Source organism: Sturnira hondurensis, unplaced genomic scaffold (assembly GCF_014824575.4).
Source record: "Sturnira hondurensis isolate 20B ecotype Veracruz unplaced genomic scaffold, ASM1482457v3 Scaffold0021354, whole genome shotgun sequence".
In the NCBI taxonomy this organism is placed as follows: domain Eukaryota; kingdom Metazoa; phylum Chordata; class Mammalia; order Chiroptera; family Phyllostomidae; genus Sturnira; species Sturnira hondurensis.
This window is the reverse complement of record NW_028093985.1, coordinates 33,113,373-33,130,884: the sequence shown is the minus strand read 5'-3', so window position 1 is coordinate 33,130,884 and position 17,512 is coordinate 33,113,373. Positions and strand designations below refer to the sequence as shown.

The following is a 17,512-nucleotide window of genomic DNA, read 5'->3' as shown; positions in this document are numbered from 1 at the left end:
CTGCCACATGCCACATGATCTAGCAGTTCCACTTTGGAGTATTATCTAAAAAACCCCCAAAACACATTGACAAGATATACGGACCCCATATATGCAGTGCTGTTCATTGCAGCATTACTTGTAATAGCTAAGCTGCAGGAGCAACCTAGTTGTCCCTTTGCACATCTTTATCCATCCAACTACCGCCGGACACCTGTTCACATGCTGGAATGTCACTCAGCCATAAACATGAAATCTTGCCATTTATGACAACATGGATGGCCCTAGAGCTAGAGGATATTATGCTAAGTGAAGTAAGTCACAGAAAAACAAATACTGTATGATCTCACTTATATGTGAAATTTAAAAAAATAAATGCATAAACAAAACAGAAACAGACCCAGAGAACAAGCCAATAGTTACTAAGGGGGATGGGGTGGGGGGATGGGAACTTAATTTAAAAAGTGAAATATTTTTTAGAAAATTTTATTTATTTTAGAGAGAAGGGAAGGGAGAGAAACATCAATGTGTTGTTGCCTCTCGCGCACCCCCTACTAGGTACCTGGCCTACAACCCAGGCGTAAACCTTGACTGGGAATTGAACTGGTGACCCTTTGGTTCTCAGGCTGGCACTCAATTCACTGAGCCACACCAGCCCAGGCTGAAAAGTAAAATATTTAAAATTTATTTCTAGAATAAGTATTTATTTGCAGAATGAATTTTGTTTAAGCCGTAGTTGGTACTGAGAAAATCGTGTTAGTTATTAACTGATGAAGGAAGGAAAGACCACAGTCTGAAGATGTCATAATGTAGAACTGAAAGGACACCACGGTGTTTGTTTTCACCTGTTTGTTATGAAATATGTTACGGACTTTGGGCAGTGCCTTCACTATGTTCCAGAGGTTCTTTTATGGAAATTCCTATTCACCACAGTTATGAAAAGTGTGTGAGAACCGAAGTACCACGAGAGGGTTCTTGATAGATCCCTGGTGGTAGGAACCCCCTCAGGAGTGGGAAGGACTCGGGTTCCCAGCCATTAGGGTTGTCTCCTGGGGCCTGGATAGAGGCTGAGCAGGGTGGAGATCTAGGGGAGAGCTGGTGCTGGTTTCTCTGGTGAGCGGAACATGGGAACAAGTACTTACAGCTTGTCCTGATCTCCACATTGCTTCCTGGCTTTCTGTTGTACTCTCGCACCTAGTGACACAGTGCATACATTTGCTGGAGTTTCTCAGTTGGTGTTGAAGGGCAGGCTGTGATAATATGTTTGAAAATGTTTCATTGAGATCTTACTATGTGATATACTGGCTTTTGTATTGCCTTTCAGAATTAAAGCCATTGAGAGTCCCAGCAAAGATGACGATACCCAGTGGCTGACCTACTGGGTTGTGTATGGGGTGTTCAGCATCGCCGAGTTCTTCTCCGACTTCTTCCTGTCATGGTTACCCTTCTACTACATGCTGAAGGTACGTTGGCTTTCCCTAAACTGCTCTGTTTCCTTCCATGTGTGGATTCGATTCGCTCCCAACCCCTAAAAGAAACTCCAGCTGAGGACCTGTTTGTTAATAAGGAATAGGTACAGATGCTTGAATGTTAGGCGTCCGTGGCTCTGCTTCAGATGATCTCAGTGGGAAGACAGGATTCAACATGCCTAGCATTGTTTTGTTTACACTGTTGGAAACAGCCATAGCAATTGTGTGTTCAAGATGTGTTTGATAATAAAAGATGGAAATATCGTGACCTATCACAAACACTGTTTCTTGCCAAGATCCTATCTTCATACAGTGTTGTCTGTATTGGAAGTGGAAGCATTGCAAATTTTTGCAGGCCATTGATTATTCACAGTGGTGAGCAGGAGTCAGTATTTGTGGAAGAAAAAATACTTATTTCTTACATAGGTTTGAAGAAAGAAGATGTGAACTGGGCTTTCTGAGGACACCATTTTAATACCTTCAGCTCATCAGGGATGAGCCCTGACACACCTTGCGTTAGGCAGTGGGTTACCACCTAGAGGGGAAAAGAGGAGGAAGTTGAAAGTTGTTCCCAATGGAACTGTGTCACCTCCACATTTTCACCAGAGGTGAATCACAAGGAGAGTTCATACATTTTAATAGAGTTGTTCTTTCTCCGTAAATGGGATATGCTGTCTGATTCTTCGAGTGTCTTCCATGGAAGAAGCTCTGCATAGTATGTAAATAGTCTGGTTTCCAGAGCCAGACTTCCCAAACTGGAGAGGGTGTGAATTCTGGGTTCTGTTCCTTCCCTAGCTTAATATTTGTTTTAACAAATATTTTAACAAAATATTTAACAAATATTCCCACCTCATCTTTACCCTCACAAAAGTTACAGATGCCCTGGCTGGGTGGCGCAGTTGGTTAGAGCGTCGTCCGGATATGGGAAAGTTGAGGGTTTGATCTCCACAGGTCTGGGCCTGTATGAGAATCAGCCAATGAATACACGAATAAGTGGAACAACAAATCATTGTCTCTTCTCTCCCCCCCTTCTTTCTCTCTGTTAATCAATAAATACGAAAAAGTTACACATCACGTAGTTTAAAGACTCAAAAGTTGTGCAGCAGTTTTTGAAGGAGGCTGTTCTGCACCCCTGTGCCCCCCGCATTGCCTTCCTTAAAGGCAACCACTGTCTCTTCATTTATGGCAGATTATCTTGCCATTTAAATCAACGTTTCCAAATAGTACTCTTTTTTTTTAGCCACCTTTTAATTTGTCTGTTTTATGCATTAGCTCTTGATCCCCACTAGGAGACAAGGATTTAGCTCTTTCCTCCCTCGTCTGCCCCACTCACATGCAGCCTCGCCATGCCCCCATCTTCCTCAGGTGCCTGTCCCATGACTTGGTGAGGTGAACAGACATCACCCTGGCGTTAGTACGACTTTGTAAATGTTCTCTAGGGCCACCCAGTGTACACACAGTGCGCGTGCAGTATTCTTCCAGTTTTTCATTTCCCCAAGAACTAGTCATTGTTTTCTTATTTCTATATTCAGACACATTTCTCACATCTGTTATTATTTCAATTTGTCCTACATTTTCTACATTTCTACTTACTTTTTACATTTTTTATTGAAAAAAATTTAGATTTAGGAAATTAGATATAGGAACCTCTCTTCTTTTGGTCTCCCTCACCACAACCACCACCATATTGATAGTATCTTGACTTTATTTCTGGGTAGGTGGATGTATTTGTCCTTTTTCTTTGGTCTTAGCTCCTTTAAAAATGTATTTCTGGTTTTTTTTCCCCACTTTCTGGGAGATTTTCTCAATCTCATCTTCCAATATTCAAGTTTGTTCCAATATGCTATTTATATCATGCATTGTGTTCTTTATATGGGCTATTATATTTTTTATCTTGGCATGTTCCTATGTTTTCTTGTTCTTGTTTCATATTGCTGCATTTATTTTAGTATAGTTAGCAATCCAATGTAAAATTCTTGATCCTTCAGTTCTAATATTTCTGCTGCTGGTAGAGCTTGTAGTTTTGTTGTCTTTCTTTGGCAGTGCCTGAGTTTGTCAAATAACCTTATTGATTCAGCCTCTAGGCTCATTGTCCATGAGGGAGGGGGTCAGCTTCTCTGCCAGGCACGGGAACGGAGGAAGGCCACACCCAGTCCTGGTCAGCTCTGGGTGGAGGCGTCACCCTCTGCTCCCCCAGACAGCATGGGGAGATGAGGCTGAACTGAAAACCGAAGCTAGTCTAGGGGTAGGAGCAGGAGGGCTTGGGCAGGAACTTCCCGGCAACCTAGTCCCCCCACCTGTTTCGTCCGCACCTCACAGGGATAGGACCAAAACTCTGTTGGATTTTTTTATAGGCTTCATTTATTTATTTTTAGAGAAAGGGGAAAGGAAGGAGAAAGAGAAGGAGAGAAACATTAATGTACGACAGAAACATCTTTAGGTTGCCACTCATATGCACCCTAACTGGGGACTGAACCCACAACTGAGGCATGTGGCCTGAACGGGAATTGAACTGGTGACCCTGTGCTTTGTGGAATGATGCCCAACCTACTGAGCCACACCAGTCAGGGCCCAAAACCTCTGTTTTTTAAAAAAGTATTTTTATCAAATACTTTTTAAAAAAAAGTATTTTTATCTAGGAGGTATGGAAGCAAGAAAAATGTAAATCACAAAGAAAAAGATTTGATTGAAGTTTGACTAAATTATTAAAAATTAGATTTCTAGCCCTGGCTGGTGTAGCTCAGTGGATTGAGCACTGGCCTGTGAACCACATGATCGCGGTTCGATTCCCAGTCAGGCCACATGCCTGGGTTGCAGGCCAGTTCCCAGCAGGGGGCGTATGAGAGGCAACCATACATTGATATTTCTCTCCTCTCTCCCTTCCCCTCTAAAGATAAATAAATAAAATCTTAAAAAAAATTAGATTTCTACATGAAAATAGGCAACATAAACAAAGTTAAAATAATGACAGACAAGGAGGATAGATTTACATTTATAATAAATAAGGAATTAATGTCTATAATATATAAAAATATTTACAGGTAAGAGAAAAAGATAAATGGACAAAGATTATAAATAGAAATATTTTTCAAAGAACAGAAAAAATGTAAATAGCTAGTGATATGGGAAATGCGACCTAAAATTGTGAAATACCATGTTGTACTCATCAAATTGACAGGTATTCAGGAGGTTAACACTGAGCAGTGCTGGTGGGTATGCGGTGGTATAAGTTGAAGTGGCCTTTTTAAGGGACCCTGAGACAGTTTCTTGTCCAATTGAAAATTTTCTTTCAAGCAATTTTAAGTGTCCTAAGGAAATATTCACTGCACATAAGAGAGCGGTATAAGGATATTTATTGCAGAGGTTTTGGTCATAATGAAAAATTATAAACAACTGAAGTGTCTTTCAACAGGTAAATGTTTAAGTGGATTAATAGTACATCCATACACTTAAAAGGAATGAAATGACCTATATGTACAGATAGAGAATTTTTCACATGATTCCTTCATTATAAAAATTACAGAACATCACAACAGTATGACAAAGTAAGTGGCTTAAAAATTTAAGTGAAAGCATGCTCATTGGAGTATGCATATTTAATGGGAATGACATTACCACAGAAGGCCGTGTATGGTGGTTGAAGAATAGTCCTTTTGAAACAAATGGAAAAAATTGCTCTGTGGGAAGATTTAAATTTTCATAGCTGGTTGGCTATATTTTACTTTTGTTACTCAAAGACATTTGGCATTTATAAAAAATATTTTTATATGCTTTAATTTGGATGTCATATATTTTAAAGTACAAATAGTTCTGAAGCCCCTCAGAAGATCCGTCTCACGGTAGTGATGTCCCAGTGTGCTCTCTGATGGACGGGAACGTGGCCGAGGCCTGGGGCGCCCTTGCTTGCTGCGGCAAACAGTATCCTGTTGGCAGAACCACTCACACTGGTGTCTGACCTCAGTCCTCTGAAACGTGAGCAAGCCTGCCTTTCCGCCTGCTCCTGATCGCCTCTGCCAACAGAGGCCGCACGGGTAGAGAGGAGATCCAAAATAAGAGATACTTACTAAATCATTTATGTTTTTCTTTGAAGTACACCACAAAAAGAGGTTTACAGCAAATACTCTTCCCTAATAGTAAAATGAACATGCATCCATTACTGGTGTCAGTGACAGAAGGTGAATATACTGTACATGTTGCAAATAGATAATGTATTTGACATGATTAAGATTGATTGTACTGTTAGTCAAAATATTTTCTTTCTGCATTAGTGTCATATTCTGAGTGGCCTCAGTGAACAGGCTGAGAAAAAGCCTCCGAATTGCAGTCTGTAGAAATTGTTTTAGGGGACAGATCTTTTTTAAAGTGTGTTTTATTATGCTATTACAGCTGTCCCAGGTTTTCCCCCTTTGCCTCCCTCTGCCTGGTACCCCACTTCGTCTCAGTGTTTTCCCCCTTAGTTCATGTCCATGGGTCGGGCATATAAGTTTTTTGGCTTTTTCCATTTCCTGTGCTATTTTTAACATCCTCCTTGCTATTCTGTACCTACCAATTATGCTTCTTATTCCCTGTACCTTTTTCTTCATTCACTCCCCTCTCTCTTCCCACCGATGATCTCCAAATGATCTCCATGTCTATGATTCTGTTCCTGTTGTAGTTGTTTGCTTAGTTTATTTTTATTTTTTTAGATTCAGTTATTGATAGCTGTGAGTTTGTGTCATTTTTACTGTCCATAGTTTTTATCTTTTTCTTAAATGAGTCCTTTTAACATTTTATATAATAATGGTTTGGTGCTGATGAACTTCTTTATCTGCCCTTCCATTCTAAATGATAGCTTTGCTGGATAGACTAATCTTGGTTGTTGGTCTTTGCTTTTCATCACTCTGAATACTTCTTTCCAGTCCCTTCTTGCCTGCAAAGTGTCTTTTGATAAATCAGCTGACAGTCTTAAGGGAATTCCTTTGTAGTTGACTCTGTGCTTTTCTCTTGCCGCTTTGAAGAGTCTCACTTTATCTTTAACCTTTGGCATTTTAATTATGATATGTCTTGGGTCCAACTTGTTTGGGATTCTGTGCTTCCTGGACTTGTATGTCTATTTCCTTTACCAGGTTAGGGATATTTTCTTTCATTATTTTTTCAAATATATTTTCAACTTCTTGCTCTTCCTCTTCTCCTGCATCCCTGTGGTCTGGCCCAGGGCTGGGATGGCTGGCTCCCAAGGTACCCTTCCTGATCTTTATCCTCCGCACATGGATGGGGGGCTGCCCGCTCCACCACTGCCCCCACCACTGCCACGTCGCCACAACACAGCGTGCGCTCTCTACCCAGGCTGCCTGTCTCTGCCCCGCTAACCTGTCTGGGTGAATGTGGCTTCTTTCACTCCTTGGTTGTCAGACTTCCATACAGTTTGATTTTCTAGCAATTCTGGGTGGTTTTTGTTTTGTGATTAGTTGCGATTCTTCTTGTGGTTGTGCAAGGAGGTACAGCATGTCTACCTGTGCCTCCATCTTGACCTGAAGTCCTAGTATTCATTTTTCTAAAGTAGCCTGTAATATTGGAGGTGAATAAGAGGAAACAGTGGATTGTGAGTTGAGCAGAGGGTTTAAAAAATGTAAAATTCCTTTTTTCTTTGATTATGAAAATAACATATGTTTATTTCTTTATTCTTTAGATATTTATTTAGAACTTCTATTTGCCAGAATCTATTCTAGGTCTGGGGAATCCTTTGGTGAATAAAACAAAAGTTTCCAGTTGTGTGTGTTTGTGTGTGTATATATACAGGAGGGGCATGTTTTAGATAAGCAGAAAAAGCATTTGTAACCCTACCACTGTTAACATCTTGGGTAGTCTTCCTGTTTATGTTAATGTACAAATATATGTGTCCATGACATAAATACACACAGAACTATGTATATATTATTGTCTTAACTACATATGTATGTTTCAGGCTATATACTATATGCAATTCTATAGCTCACTTTTTTTCAATTAATTTAATACTCTGAGTATTTTCTCATTTTACTCAATATTCGTTGACAAAGCTGTTTATCCATTATAGCTAATAATTTACCCATTCCCCAACTGGTAGACATTTAGGAGATTTGTTTTGCTGTTATAACTAATGTTCCAATGAGTAGATATCTTTGCACCTCATCTTTACCCTCACTGAAATCATTTTCTGGATTTATCTTTAAAACAAAATGGAATAAACTCTGTCAAGTTTATGTCCTGATCCAAACTGCCACCTGTACTGTTCCACCCGTTGACAGAGAACAGAAGGTTCCTCTTCTTAACTCTGCAGGAGGCGAAAAAGATAATCCCCCCTTCGCATGTTCCTTTTGAGCTTTTATTGTGCGTGCCCAGCCGTCCCCTTTAACTTCGCTATTCCTGTGGCTGCATTGCAAAGTCTTTCCCAGGAAAGCTTAGGTTTCTGAGGGAATGATTGCCGTGTATCAGGAGGCCAATGTTGAAATATGTTTTTCTGACTTTAACTCTCAATTTGGAGGCTAGTTTTGAACTGTGCATATTATACATATCTCTACCTTGGAAATAAGTCTCCTAGGGAAAAATTGGATGGTGAAAGCATTAGAATCACAGAGTTATCTGTCCTGTTGTAATTTATAACTCTAGGGTTTTGTGTGTCTGTGCTGAGTGCCAAGAGTTCGGTTGAAAAAGCACGGACTCTTTGAACTGCAGGTAGGAGTGGGCTTGTGTTTACTCTCGGGAGTATCGTCAGCGGGCACTTGGAGGGCAGCTGGGTTAAAGGACAGTCGGATCCACGTGGCCAAGGACACTCCTGGGCTGTGGGACACACACAGATGAAGAAAAGGGAGTCATAAAAGCTGGCAGCCGAATATCACCTTGAGGATTGAACAGTAATTAACTTTATTTTTAATACAAGGAAGTTATTTTATTTGAGACCTGGAAAATGCTAAGGAGGTAGGTGGAGAGCAGTAATTATTTTGCTGTCTCAAGAGGGCACCAAAAGAACTAAATTAACCGTCTGGAGTATAGCCTACAAAGTAATCACATTGGAGAGGTGCCAGAGTGCAGACCCTGGGCTCTCGTCCTGTCTGGTGGTCTTGCCTTAATTCATCCAGAAAAGGTGGATGAAGCCGAGACTGGATTCTGGATTGCTGGGAGTTGGCATCTGTAACAGGTGCATGAGGTTTCAGAAACTTTCAACAGAAATAAGAACTATAGGACTTGGTAATGCTACTGCTATCTTACATACTTTCATCAAGTACATTAATTTGTGGCTTTTCCTAAAATTCTACATAAGAGAAAATTATCTCTTACTGAGGCCGATTTACTTGAAGTTGTAAAGTCAGTATCAACTCTCCTGATTCAGTGAGTTCCTTAGTACGCGGCAGACCAGCCCTGGAACCCAGTTTCTCTGAGACCATACTCCTATCCTCTGTATCATGTAGTGTATAATCCCTTAGAATGCCTGCTGGTTGAGTAGAGAAATAGGTAAAAATCTTGAAATCAAGATTTTAAATTTTTGTTCTTCTGTATTCTTACTAATTTCTAGTTGGATATATAGCTTTCTAATGGAAGTGTTAAAATCTATATGGATTTTGTCCATTTATTTGTATAATTCTGATTTCATATATTTCAGAGCAATATTTGAAACTATGTAGCTATATCTAATTAAAATTACATAATTACAAAAATAAGAATCATATAAAGATACAATTATTAAGACATATACAAAGCTATGTGTAGTTTACATATAGCAAAGATATTTAGGTGAACCTTCTTGGTGAAGTTTCCTTAATCGCTATTTGCGTATTTTGTCTTAAGTAATGTGTATGTACTAGTGTATGAGCTATTTGAGAGTTGGTGATTGTCTAATACAAATAAAAGGATGAAAATCCCATTAAGTCTTAATTGGTTTTGTGTTAGGTATATTTCTTATAAGAAGCATATAGCTATAGTTTATTTTTCATAACCCAGTCTGATAACTGTCCTTTGAAATCTTGCCCCCCTCTTATATCTGTAAAAATTCTACTTCATATAGTCCTATAGTTCAGATAATCTAAAGAGAGTAATCTGTTGAGAACCTGCATTTTATTGATTTTGAGTGTAATAGAACTTCAAAATACAGTGCAGATTTCTTAGAGCCAACACAATGCTGATGGAGGGAGCGTTAGGGCACAAATATGTGCGTTAAGTCCAAACACTTCTTTTAGAAAAGTGATATAGCTTCTTGACAATTTGAATACAGTTTATGGGTCAGAGTGACAAGGACTAGTGCTACAGAGTTAAATTTGTGGCACAAGAAGGCAAGGGATTAGTTACTTTAAGAAGTAAAAAACAGCCCTGGCTGGTGTAGCTCAGTGGATTGAGCACGGGCCTGCGAACCATACAATCGCTGTTCGATCCCCAGTCAGGGCACATGCCTGGGCTGCAGGCCAGTTCCCAGCAGGGGATGCACAAGAGGCAACCATACATTGATATTTCTCTCCCTCTCTCCTTCCCTTCCCCTCTAAAGATAAATAAATAAAATCTTAAAAAATTGATTTTGAAGGTTAATAATTAATAGCAGCATTTATAACTAAAAAGTGGTCCAAGTTAGGAAGGAAATTAAGCTGCTGGATTTGATGTGTTTTACCTTTCTTTTTCAATCTCAGCTTTTTCTTACTAGTCCTTTATTTGTCAAATTTTTCCATCTAAGAAAGCTCACCTGTAGCTTGCCGAAAACACTGGAAATGCTATTGGAGAAATTAGCAGAGGCAGTGCCCTCACAGCAGCGCGGTGGGCGGAAGGTGGTCGGGGCGCCCACTCCCCGTTACTATGATGGCTCTCGTTCTGTGCAGTGTGGCTTCCTGCTGTGGTGCATGGCCCCGAGCCCCTCGAACGGGGCGGAACTGCTTTACAAGCGCATCATCCGTCCTTTCTTCCTGAAGCACCAGTCCCAGGTGGACAATGTGGTGAATGAAATGAAGGACAAAGCCAAAGGGACTGCAGATGCCATCACTAAAGAAGGTAAGACTTGGGGACAGCGTGGTTCAGCAAGTGATGGGGAGTGTGAAACACTGGGCCTAAGCAATAAGCTCCTTGGCCTTCTCATCCTGTCAGCTTTCCTCAGCCAAACACCAAGATTACTTGGGATTTCTTTACCAAGTCTGCCTGTTGTCCTTTACTGCCCTCAGATTCTTCCTCCATACCACGTTTAATACACCATTCATTCATCACATTAGGAAAAATGGCTTGCTGTGGTAGACAGAGATTTGAGAGAATCATATTTATTTATATTCAAGTATCTCTTTAGTTGACCTCAGGTTGAACTGCTTAACGTGCTATCCAGATTGCTTTTGTTACAGGTCCCAGAGAATGCCCTCACGCTCAACTCTCTGATTCATTCATTCAGGAGATACTCACTGAGGTGCTTAATATGTGCCAAGCCTGTTCATAGCCCTGGGGATGAACCAGTGAACCAAACAGATCATACCCCTCGAACTCATGAAGATTTACAGCCACGAGAGAGAGAGAGAATTAAATTAAAAAGTAATAGTTAGCAGTTGATATAGAGACAGATGTAGCAGATAAAAAGATAGACGGTGCTACGGGCTAGAGTGATTTAGGAAATCCTCACCAAGAAGGCTCTACTGAATCAGAGGTGAAAGTGGTAAAGGAAAGAACCACGGAGAAGAATGTTTCAGAGGAACAGCTCACGCCAAAGCCTGGAGAGGAAGGGAAGAGGAGGACGTGGAGGGAGGAGACGAGTGCAGAGGGCTGAAGAGTGGAGGCTGGACGAAGGCAGACCGTGTAATGCCGCACAGGGTATTGTAGAGGCTTTGGCTTTTCCTCGGTGTTAGATCGGGTGCTGCTGGAGAACTCTGAGCAGAGGAGTAACATGCTCTGTCCTGTGTTTTCACAGGATCACTTTGGCTACTGTATTAAGATTAGACTGAAGAGAGAGAGGGAGGAAATGAGGAGACCAGTTAAAAGGTCGGATTGTGGTGATCTGGCTGAGGTGATGGTGGTGGGTTGGTTCATAACGGTAGTAGCAGGAGGTAAGAAGTCTTTGAGTTCTTGATAGATTTAGAATGTAGAACCAATAGGACTTGCATGTGGAGTATGAGAGAGGAGTCAAGGACAAGGCCAAGCTTTTTAGCCTGAACACCCAGAAGGACAGAATTGCTGTTGAGCTGGTGAAGGCTGGGTGTAACAGGTTGAGAGGGAAAATAAGGAATTTGTTTCTGGACATGACTTTGAGGTGTCTGTTAGGTACCTAGATGGAGTAGTCAGCCATTTAGATATAGACATCGGGAATTAAGGGGACAGGTCTAGACTGGGAATATGAGTTTGGGGGTCACCAGCACATAGTAAACATGAGACTGAATGAGGTCACGAAGGGGGTGAATGTGGTTAGAAAAGAAGGGGTCCGAGGACTGAACTCTGGGGCCCCCAGTGTTTAGAAATTGAGATGAGAAGCAAATGGTAAAGCAGACTGATAAGGAGTGGCTGGTTGAGGGAGCAAGAAAAGCCCCAGATGGTGTCACTGGAGCCCAGTGAAGGAAGTGTTTCAGGGACCAGGGAGTGAGTCATCGTGTCACACGCTGCAGACGGGACAAGTAAGATAAGAGGGACTGACTGCACACCGACCATTGGGTTTAGCAGTGAGGGAGGCACTAGTGATCTGGACAAAACAGATATGTGGAGTGGTGGGAGCAAAGTCCTGACTGGGATGGATTTGAGAAATGGGAGGAAAGATGTAACAGTATAGACAACCGTTTTGAGAAATTTCCTGCAAAGGAGAAGAATTGGGCTGGAACTGGAAAAAGTAACTAGTGTCCCGAGGATTTTTTTTTTCTTTTCTCAAGGTGGAAGAAACAAAGTATGTTTGAGAATCAATGGGAGTGATCTGGTAAAAAGCAAGAAAATGATACAAGTGAGAGGGTGGACTGCTGGTAGTCTGTCCTTGATTAGATCAGAGGAGACACGGTCAGGTGTACAAATAAAGGGCTTGATCGTAGGAGCAGCAACAGTTTATAATGGGAAGGAAATCAGGGTTCATGAGTAAAATGATGGTAGGTGAGTACATGTAACGATGGGAGCTTATCGGAGTAATTTTTGATTGCTTCAAATTCTGCAGTAAAGTAGGAAGAAAAGGTCAAGTGAGAACAGATGGGGAAAGAAGGATGGGAAGAGCAGTTGTGAAATAGTTGCCTAGGACTGGGATCAGCACACGATTCCTGTAAGGGTCAGTTACTTCGTTTTTGCAGGCCATCAGGTTCCTGTTGCTGCGCCTCAGCTTTCCCGTCTCGCTGTGAAAGCAGCTGTGGGCAGTACACACACCAGTGAGTCTGTCACTTGCTGGCCGCCCTGAGACAGTGGGAGCAGGAGTGGCCCAGGACAGTGTCATGCGGTGGCCAGGCAGTATTAAAGGCTCACTTGAGATTTGTGTCCAGGGATTTAACGTGACTGGTTTGTCTTTTTCTCTAACCATATTCAGAATAGGTGGCATTGTGTCAAGGTTAATTTTGTTCAGTAACAACTGAAGTGAGAGTGGGACTCGTGAGGGTGGAATGTAACCTGGTGAGGAGCGAAGGACGGAACAGAGGCAAAGGAGGTAAGGTCACTGGATAATAAACCCAGTGGCTGGGAAGAACTCTGAATCAGCGGAAGAGGAGTGAGCTGCAGATGGAGGTGGTGGTGAAGGGTGGGGTGCTTGACACTGAGGGCGTAGAGGGACTGCAGTTACTGGTAGTGACGAGAACTAGGAGAGTGAGTGCCTGCAGGAGGTGGGGCAGGGAGGATGGAATATAAAGGCAATTGAAGGGGAGCAACTGAGAGGTTGGGATACTGGATCATGTATATATATAGACACACATATATATATGTGTGAGTGTGTGTATATGTATATGGATATTAAAATCACCAATAATTAAAATAGGAGTGGTACTAGTGCTATTAACTTTGTGGCAAGAATTTTAAAGAAATAAGGCAACGTAGCCCAAGGACCAGAGATGACTGGGAAAAGAAATGCTGGAGGAAGATACAATCCGATGATGTGAACTTCTGAATGTAGCAATGAACAACAAAGATAACACCAGACCCCAGACCCAGTGGTACTAGGGTCCTGGAAGAAGGGAGAAAAAATAGCCACCACACGAGAAAGCAGTGTCATCGGGGATAACCGTATTTCTGTAAAAGCAAGGTGGTCAGGGAATATTTGGAGAAAGGCTGAGATTAGAGGAGATTTGCTGCTGACGGGTCTTAAGTTCCAGGGGGCACAGTAAGGGTTTTCAGCACTTGAAGAGCAGGCAGTGGACCTGAAATTTGGAGATTTTGTTGTGGCAGTTGGAGCTCCAGGATAACTAGAAAGTTGGCGATGCCGGCTGAGCTGCCCCTCCCTCGGCACTGATGCCCCACGCGATGCACCCCCACTTCTCCTCTCAGAGCTCTCCTCTGCGCCCCTGTTTCTGTCTGCAGAGCTCCGGTCTGTTCCAGCACATCTTTCTGCATTTTTAGGAAACGTGTAACCTTCATGTGCTCCCACTTGGGAGTCACCAGTTGCTTTTAAGAACTTTTTTTTCTGTTCCCCTTGCCCTCAGCCTACCCATCAACCTCTGGGATACCATTCCTGTCTAGTTTGCCCACATTTCTTAGCTTCTTAGTTCTCTTAGACAGCAATACTGTAATTTCCTTTTTAATCCCGCCTTACTGTGCTATGATACATTCCTAAACAGGGTGTGGGAATGAAAATAACGAGGAACTGACATGCTGATACATACTAGACTCTTCTCAAAGCTTCTGGGTGCTCCAGGAAGTAAATTTTTACAAAGGGCTAGTTAAGAGAGGCTACAGTTTCTTGTTAACTTTATTCAGCAGTTTTCGTTGAATGGGGAGCCACTGCCAGGCTGTGAACAAGGAAGGACTTGGCTCCTGTCATTGGACTCCGGCTCCATCAAAAACAACTGCAGTGTGGATTCACAGGAGGCCCTGGAAGCTTCTGGAAAATACCCTCCCTCCTCCAGCTCACACACTACACCACTTCTCACAGCACATTCTACACTACTTGGTAATTAAGAAGGGGAAGGCTTAGCTTCCCACGGAGAGACCAACACTTCTCTTCATGAATGTAGACCTGGCACCAACTCGGAGACTTGCAGAACACTCTTCCCATCACAGGAAGAAACGGTGGCACAATTAGAGAATACAAATGTGTATAAATATACCATCATTTCTAGGGTCTGGGAATGAGGAATTTCTCCAGTTTCTGTCACCATAGAATAGGTGGATGACCTAGGTGTCATCAGATGAGGACAGTGAAATGGTACAGGTGAGCACCCAGGTACAAACAAGAATTTCTTGATTGTACAGAACATCAAACACCCAAGGAATCTGTGCAGCGTGAAACGCTTTCAGGAGGACAGAGGGCTTAAAGTGGTAACCACCACTACCAGGGGTGGAGGAGGGGCGGTGGGCTGGGACCTTCAAGAACCATGCTGAAGTACTCAGGATTTGTGCCGCGAAGTAGTAGTTTCTGGCTGTTTCCTGGAAACTTTTAGCCCTGCCCACAAACCTCAGTGTGTTCTCATCTGAACATGAGTCATCCCAGTTATCTAGTTGCTACATTATGCGCAGAGCCTGTTAGCAAAAAGCTTTGATAAAATTTCCTTTTCTCTTAACAGTCAAGAAAGCTGCCGTGAATTTACTGGGAGATGAGAAGAAGAGCACCTAAGCTGCCCGAATGAGACCTTTCTGCCCTCCGTACCTGCCTGATAAGAGCTCGATGTTGTATTAGGGACTGTGGTATAATCATTTTAATATGTTGCCTTGGAAACATTTTTGATATATTTAAAAATGGAATGTGGTGTTTTTTTGCTTACTTTTACTGTCTGTATACATAAGGAACATTTTAATTTAAATGTAATGCAATGGGCAGTATCCAAATTTTTGGAAAATATATTTTGCCTCTTGGTAGGAAAAGACATATTTACCATCCTGCCAGATATACAAACTTAAAATAAAATTATATATCCCACGGGCTTTGTACTTTAATGGGCTCTCTTTGCACGCATTTTCTTTACTTATTTCTTAGGGTACTCTTTCAAGTTCTACTTCATGTCAGGTACAATTTTATATTAAATGTTTTGATGTATTTGTGCACACATACATGTAGGGAAATGTGCTGGCTATAACATGTATAACGTTCACAGAGAGCACCTCCCAAAAGCTGGAGGTCCCCTTGTGCTGGTGTAGTCTGTTAAAAAATACTTCAGTTTATTACAAATGAGTACTAATTAGAATGAACAGTTAAATGATAAATGAGTTTGAATGGAGGTTGTCCTGGCTATTTTCCTAACCTTGTAGTGGCTGAATACTAGAACAGCTTTGTAAGGCAGTCACTTTGCTGACAAATGGGGAAACCTGAACACACCAGTAATCACAGCTCCCAGTTCCCTGCAGAACTAACTAGTAATACTGACTTGTGGCCTTTTAATAACCTGCTTGTAAGCTTTAGGTTTGTCTGTTTTTGAGACACTAAAATGGAAATCATCCCTGGTTTTCACCTCCAAACGTTAGTTTAGTCTTGTTTCTTTCCCAGTCTCTTTTAAAACCAGTTTAAGGACCCCTCCCGAGACTTGCCCACTCCTGATTACATGTATGTTCTTGTTTACATCCTTAGCCAGCAGTGCATGCTAATGATGACACCAGGCTCTGGGAGCAGTTCTGGGGGACTGAGAAAGCACAGTATAACCTGTAGTCTGGTTGGCAGTGGTGAGGTAAAACTGCCTTCTACTTCTTTCTCTGGCCTTTAAGGTCAAACACAGGAAGCCTCCCTCGTTCACAAGTCAGAATCACTTGTAGTTGTTTAAATGCCTTCATCTTTATGCTTTATTTTGATAAATAGCACATAACTATGTAATTTGAGTATGTAATGAAAAGTTAAAAGTCAGTGTCTCCAGTTTGATCAGCCGTAGCTTGTCTGGAGTAGAAAAACATCTTTATATCAACTGCACTGCTAGGCTACTTCTGAATTAGACTAAACTGACTAAAGAGTTCAACAAAACTACCAAGGTTAGCCCTGACCCGTGTGGCTTAGTTGGTTGGGCGTCATCCTGCCAAGTGAAAGGTCGCCAGTTCGATCCCCAGTCAGGGCATGCCACATGCCTGGATTGCAGGTTCAGTCCCCAGTCAGGGTGCATACAAGAGGCATTTGAAGGCAAATAAATGATTAGTTAGTTCTGCTTTCAATAACAGGTAAGATCATAGTGATGTCTCATGATGTAAAAAATATTAAAGACATCAAAAATAAGGGATGATATCACCCAAATATACTATGGATCAGGGCATTTACTTTTTTCTAAGACAATAGTGGTGATCATAAGGCATCTTATTAAACTTAACTTTAAAAACCTTTAGAAAGCAAGCACTTATTTGGATAAAGTCAATCCTTAGTTTAAAAAAAAATACCTGTAGGAGTATTTAAGTCCCTTTCCCCATAAATATAGTAAGTACACCTTTCTTGGCAGCAAAAGAATGAAAATGAGCAATCTCTGGCATATAAAATATATACTGAGATTGTTAGAATACAGAATATATTACCAGGCAAGATACACAAGTTACTGTTGCCCATAACTACTTCAGGCTAGTATCAGTTTAAAAACTATAGTGAGAAAATATATTCTGAATGCAAATTTTTTGTTTTGATAGTTTTCTCCTACAGTACATTCTGGGAGAAATTTGTTGTTTTTGGCAGTCAAAGCATACATGTTAAAGACAGAAGTTATGAGTTGAACAATTCTGTCTCAGCTTTAATTTCCCAGGTAGTATTTTGCCACCCTAGCTTTTTTGGAAATGACTGAGCCTCTCTCTAGCCAGAGATGAGCATTTATTTGTACAGGAATGGCATTTGGGGGATATGTAAAGTTACAGAATCCCCACAGCAGTTCTTCTACTTGAAAGGTTTCAGATCAATAATTACTGCTCCTCAGGAGTCTTCTGCCCACAGCCTGCAGGAAATGAGCATAGCCTTTAAATAAGTTACTGCCTATCCTGAAGATGTGATACACTGAATGGAAATGGATGTAAATAAAATCCCATTATCT

General features: G+C 41.5%; 1 protein-coding gene across 1 annotated transcript in view; it reads left to right on the top strand.

Annotated features, from left to right (window-relative positions):
* REEP5 (receptor accessory protein 5) overlaps positions 1 to 17,512 on the top strand; it is a 32,822-nt gene extending 15,310 nt beyond the window's left edge. The window contains exons 3-5 of the mRNA XM_037032002.1: positions 1,304 to 1,442; positions 10,268 to 10,436; positions 15,092 to 17,512. Coding sequence (XP_036887897.1) covers positions 1,304 to 1,442; positions 10,268 to 10,436; positions 15,092 to 15,141 — 358 coding nt within the window. The 3' untranslated portion in view covers positions 15,142 to 17,512. The remainder of the gene's footprint in view (positions 1 to 1,303; positions 1,443 to 10,267; positions 10,437 to 15,091) is intronic.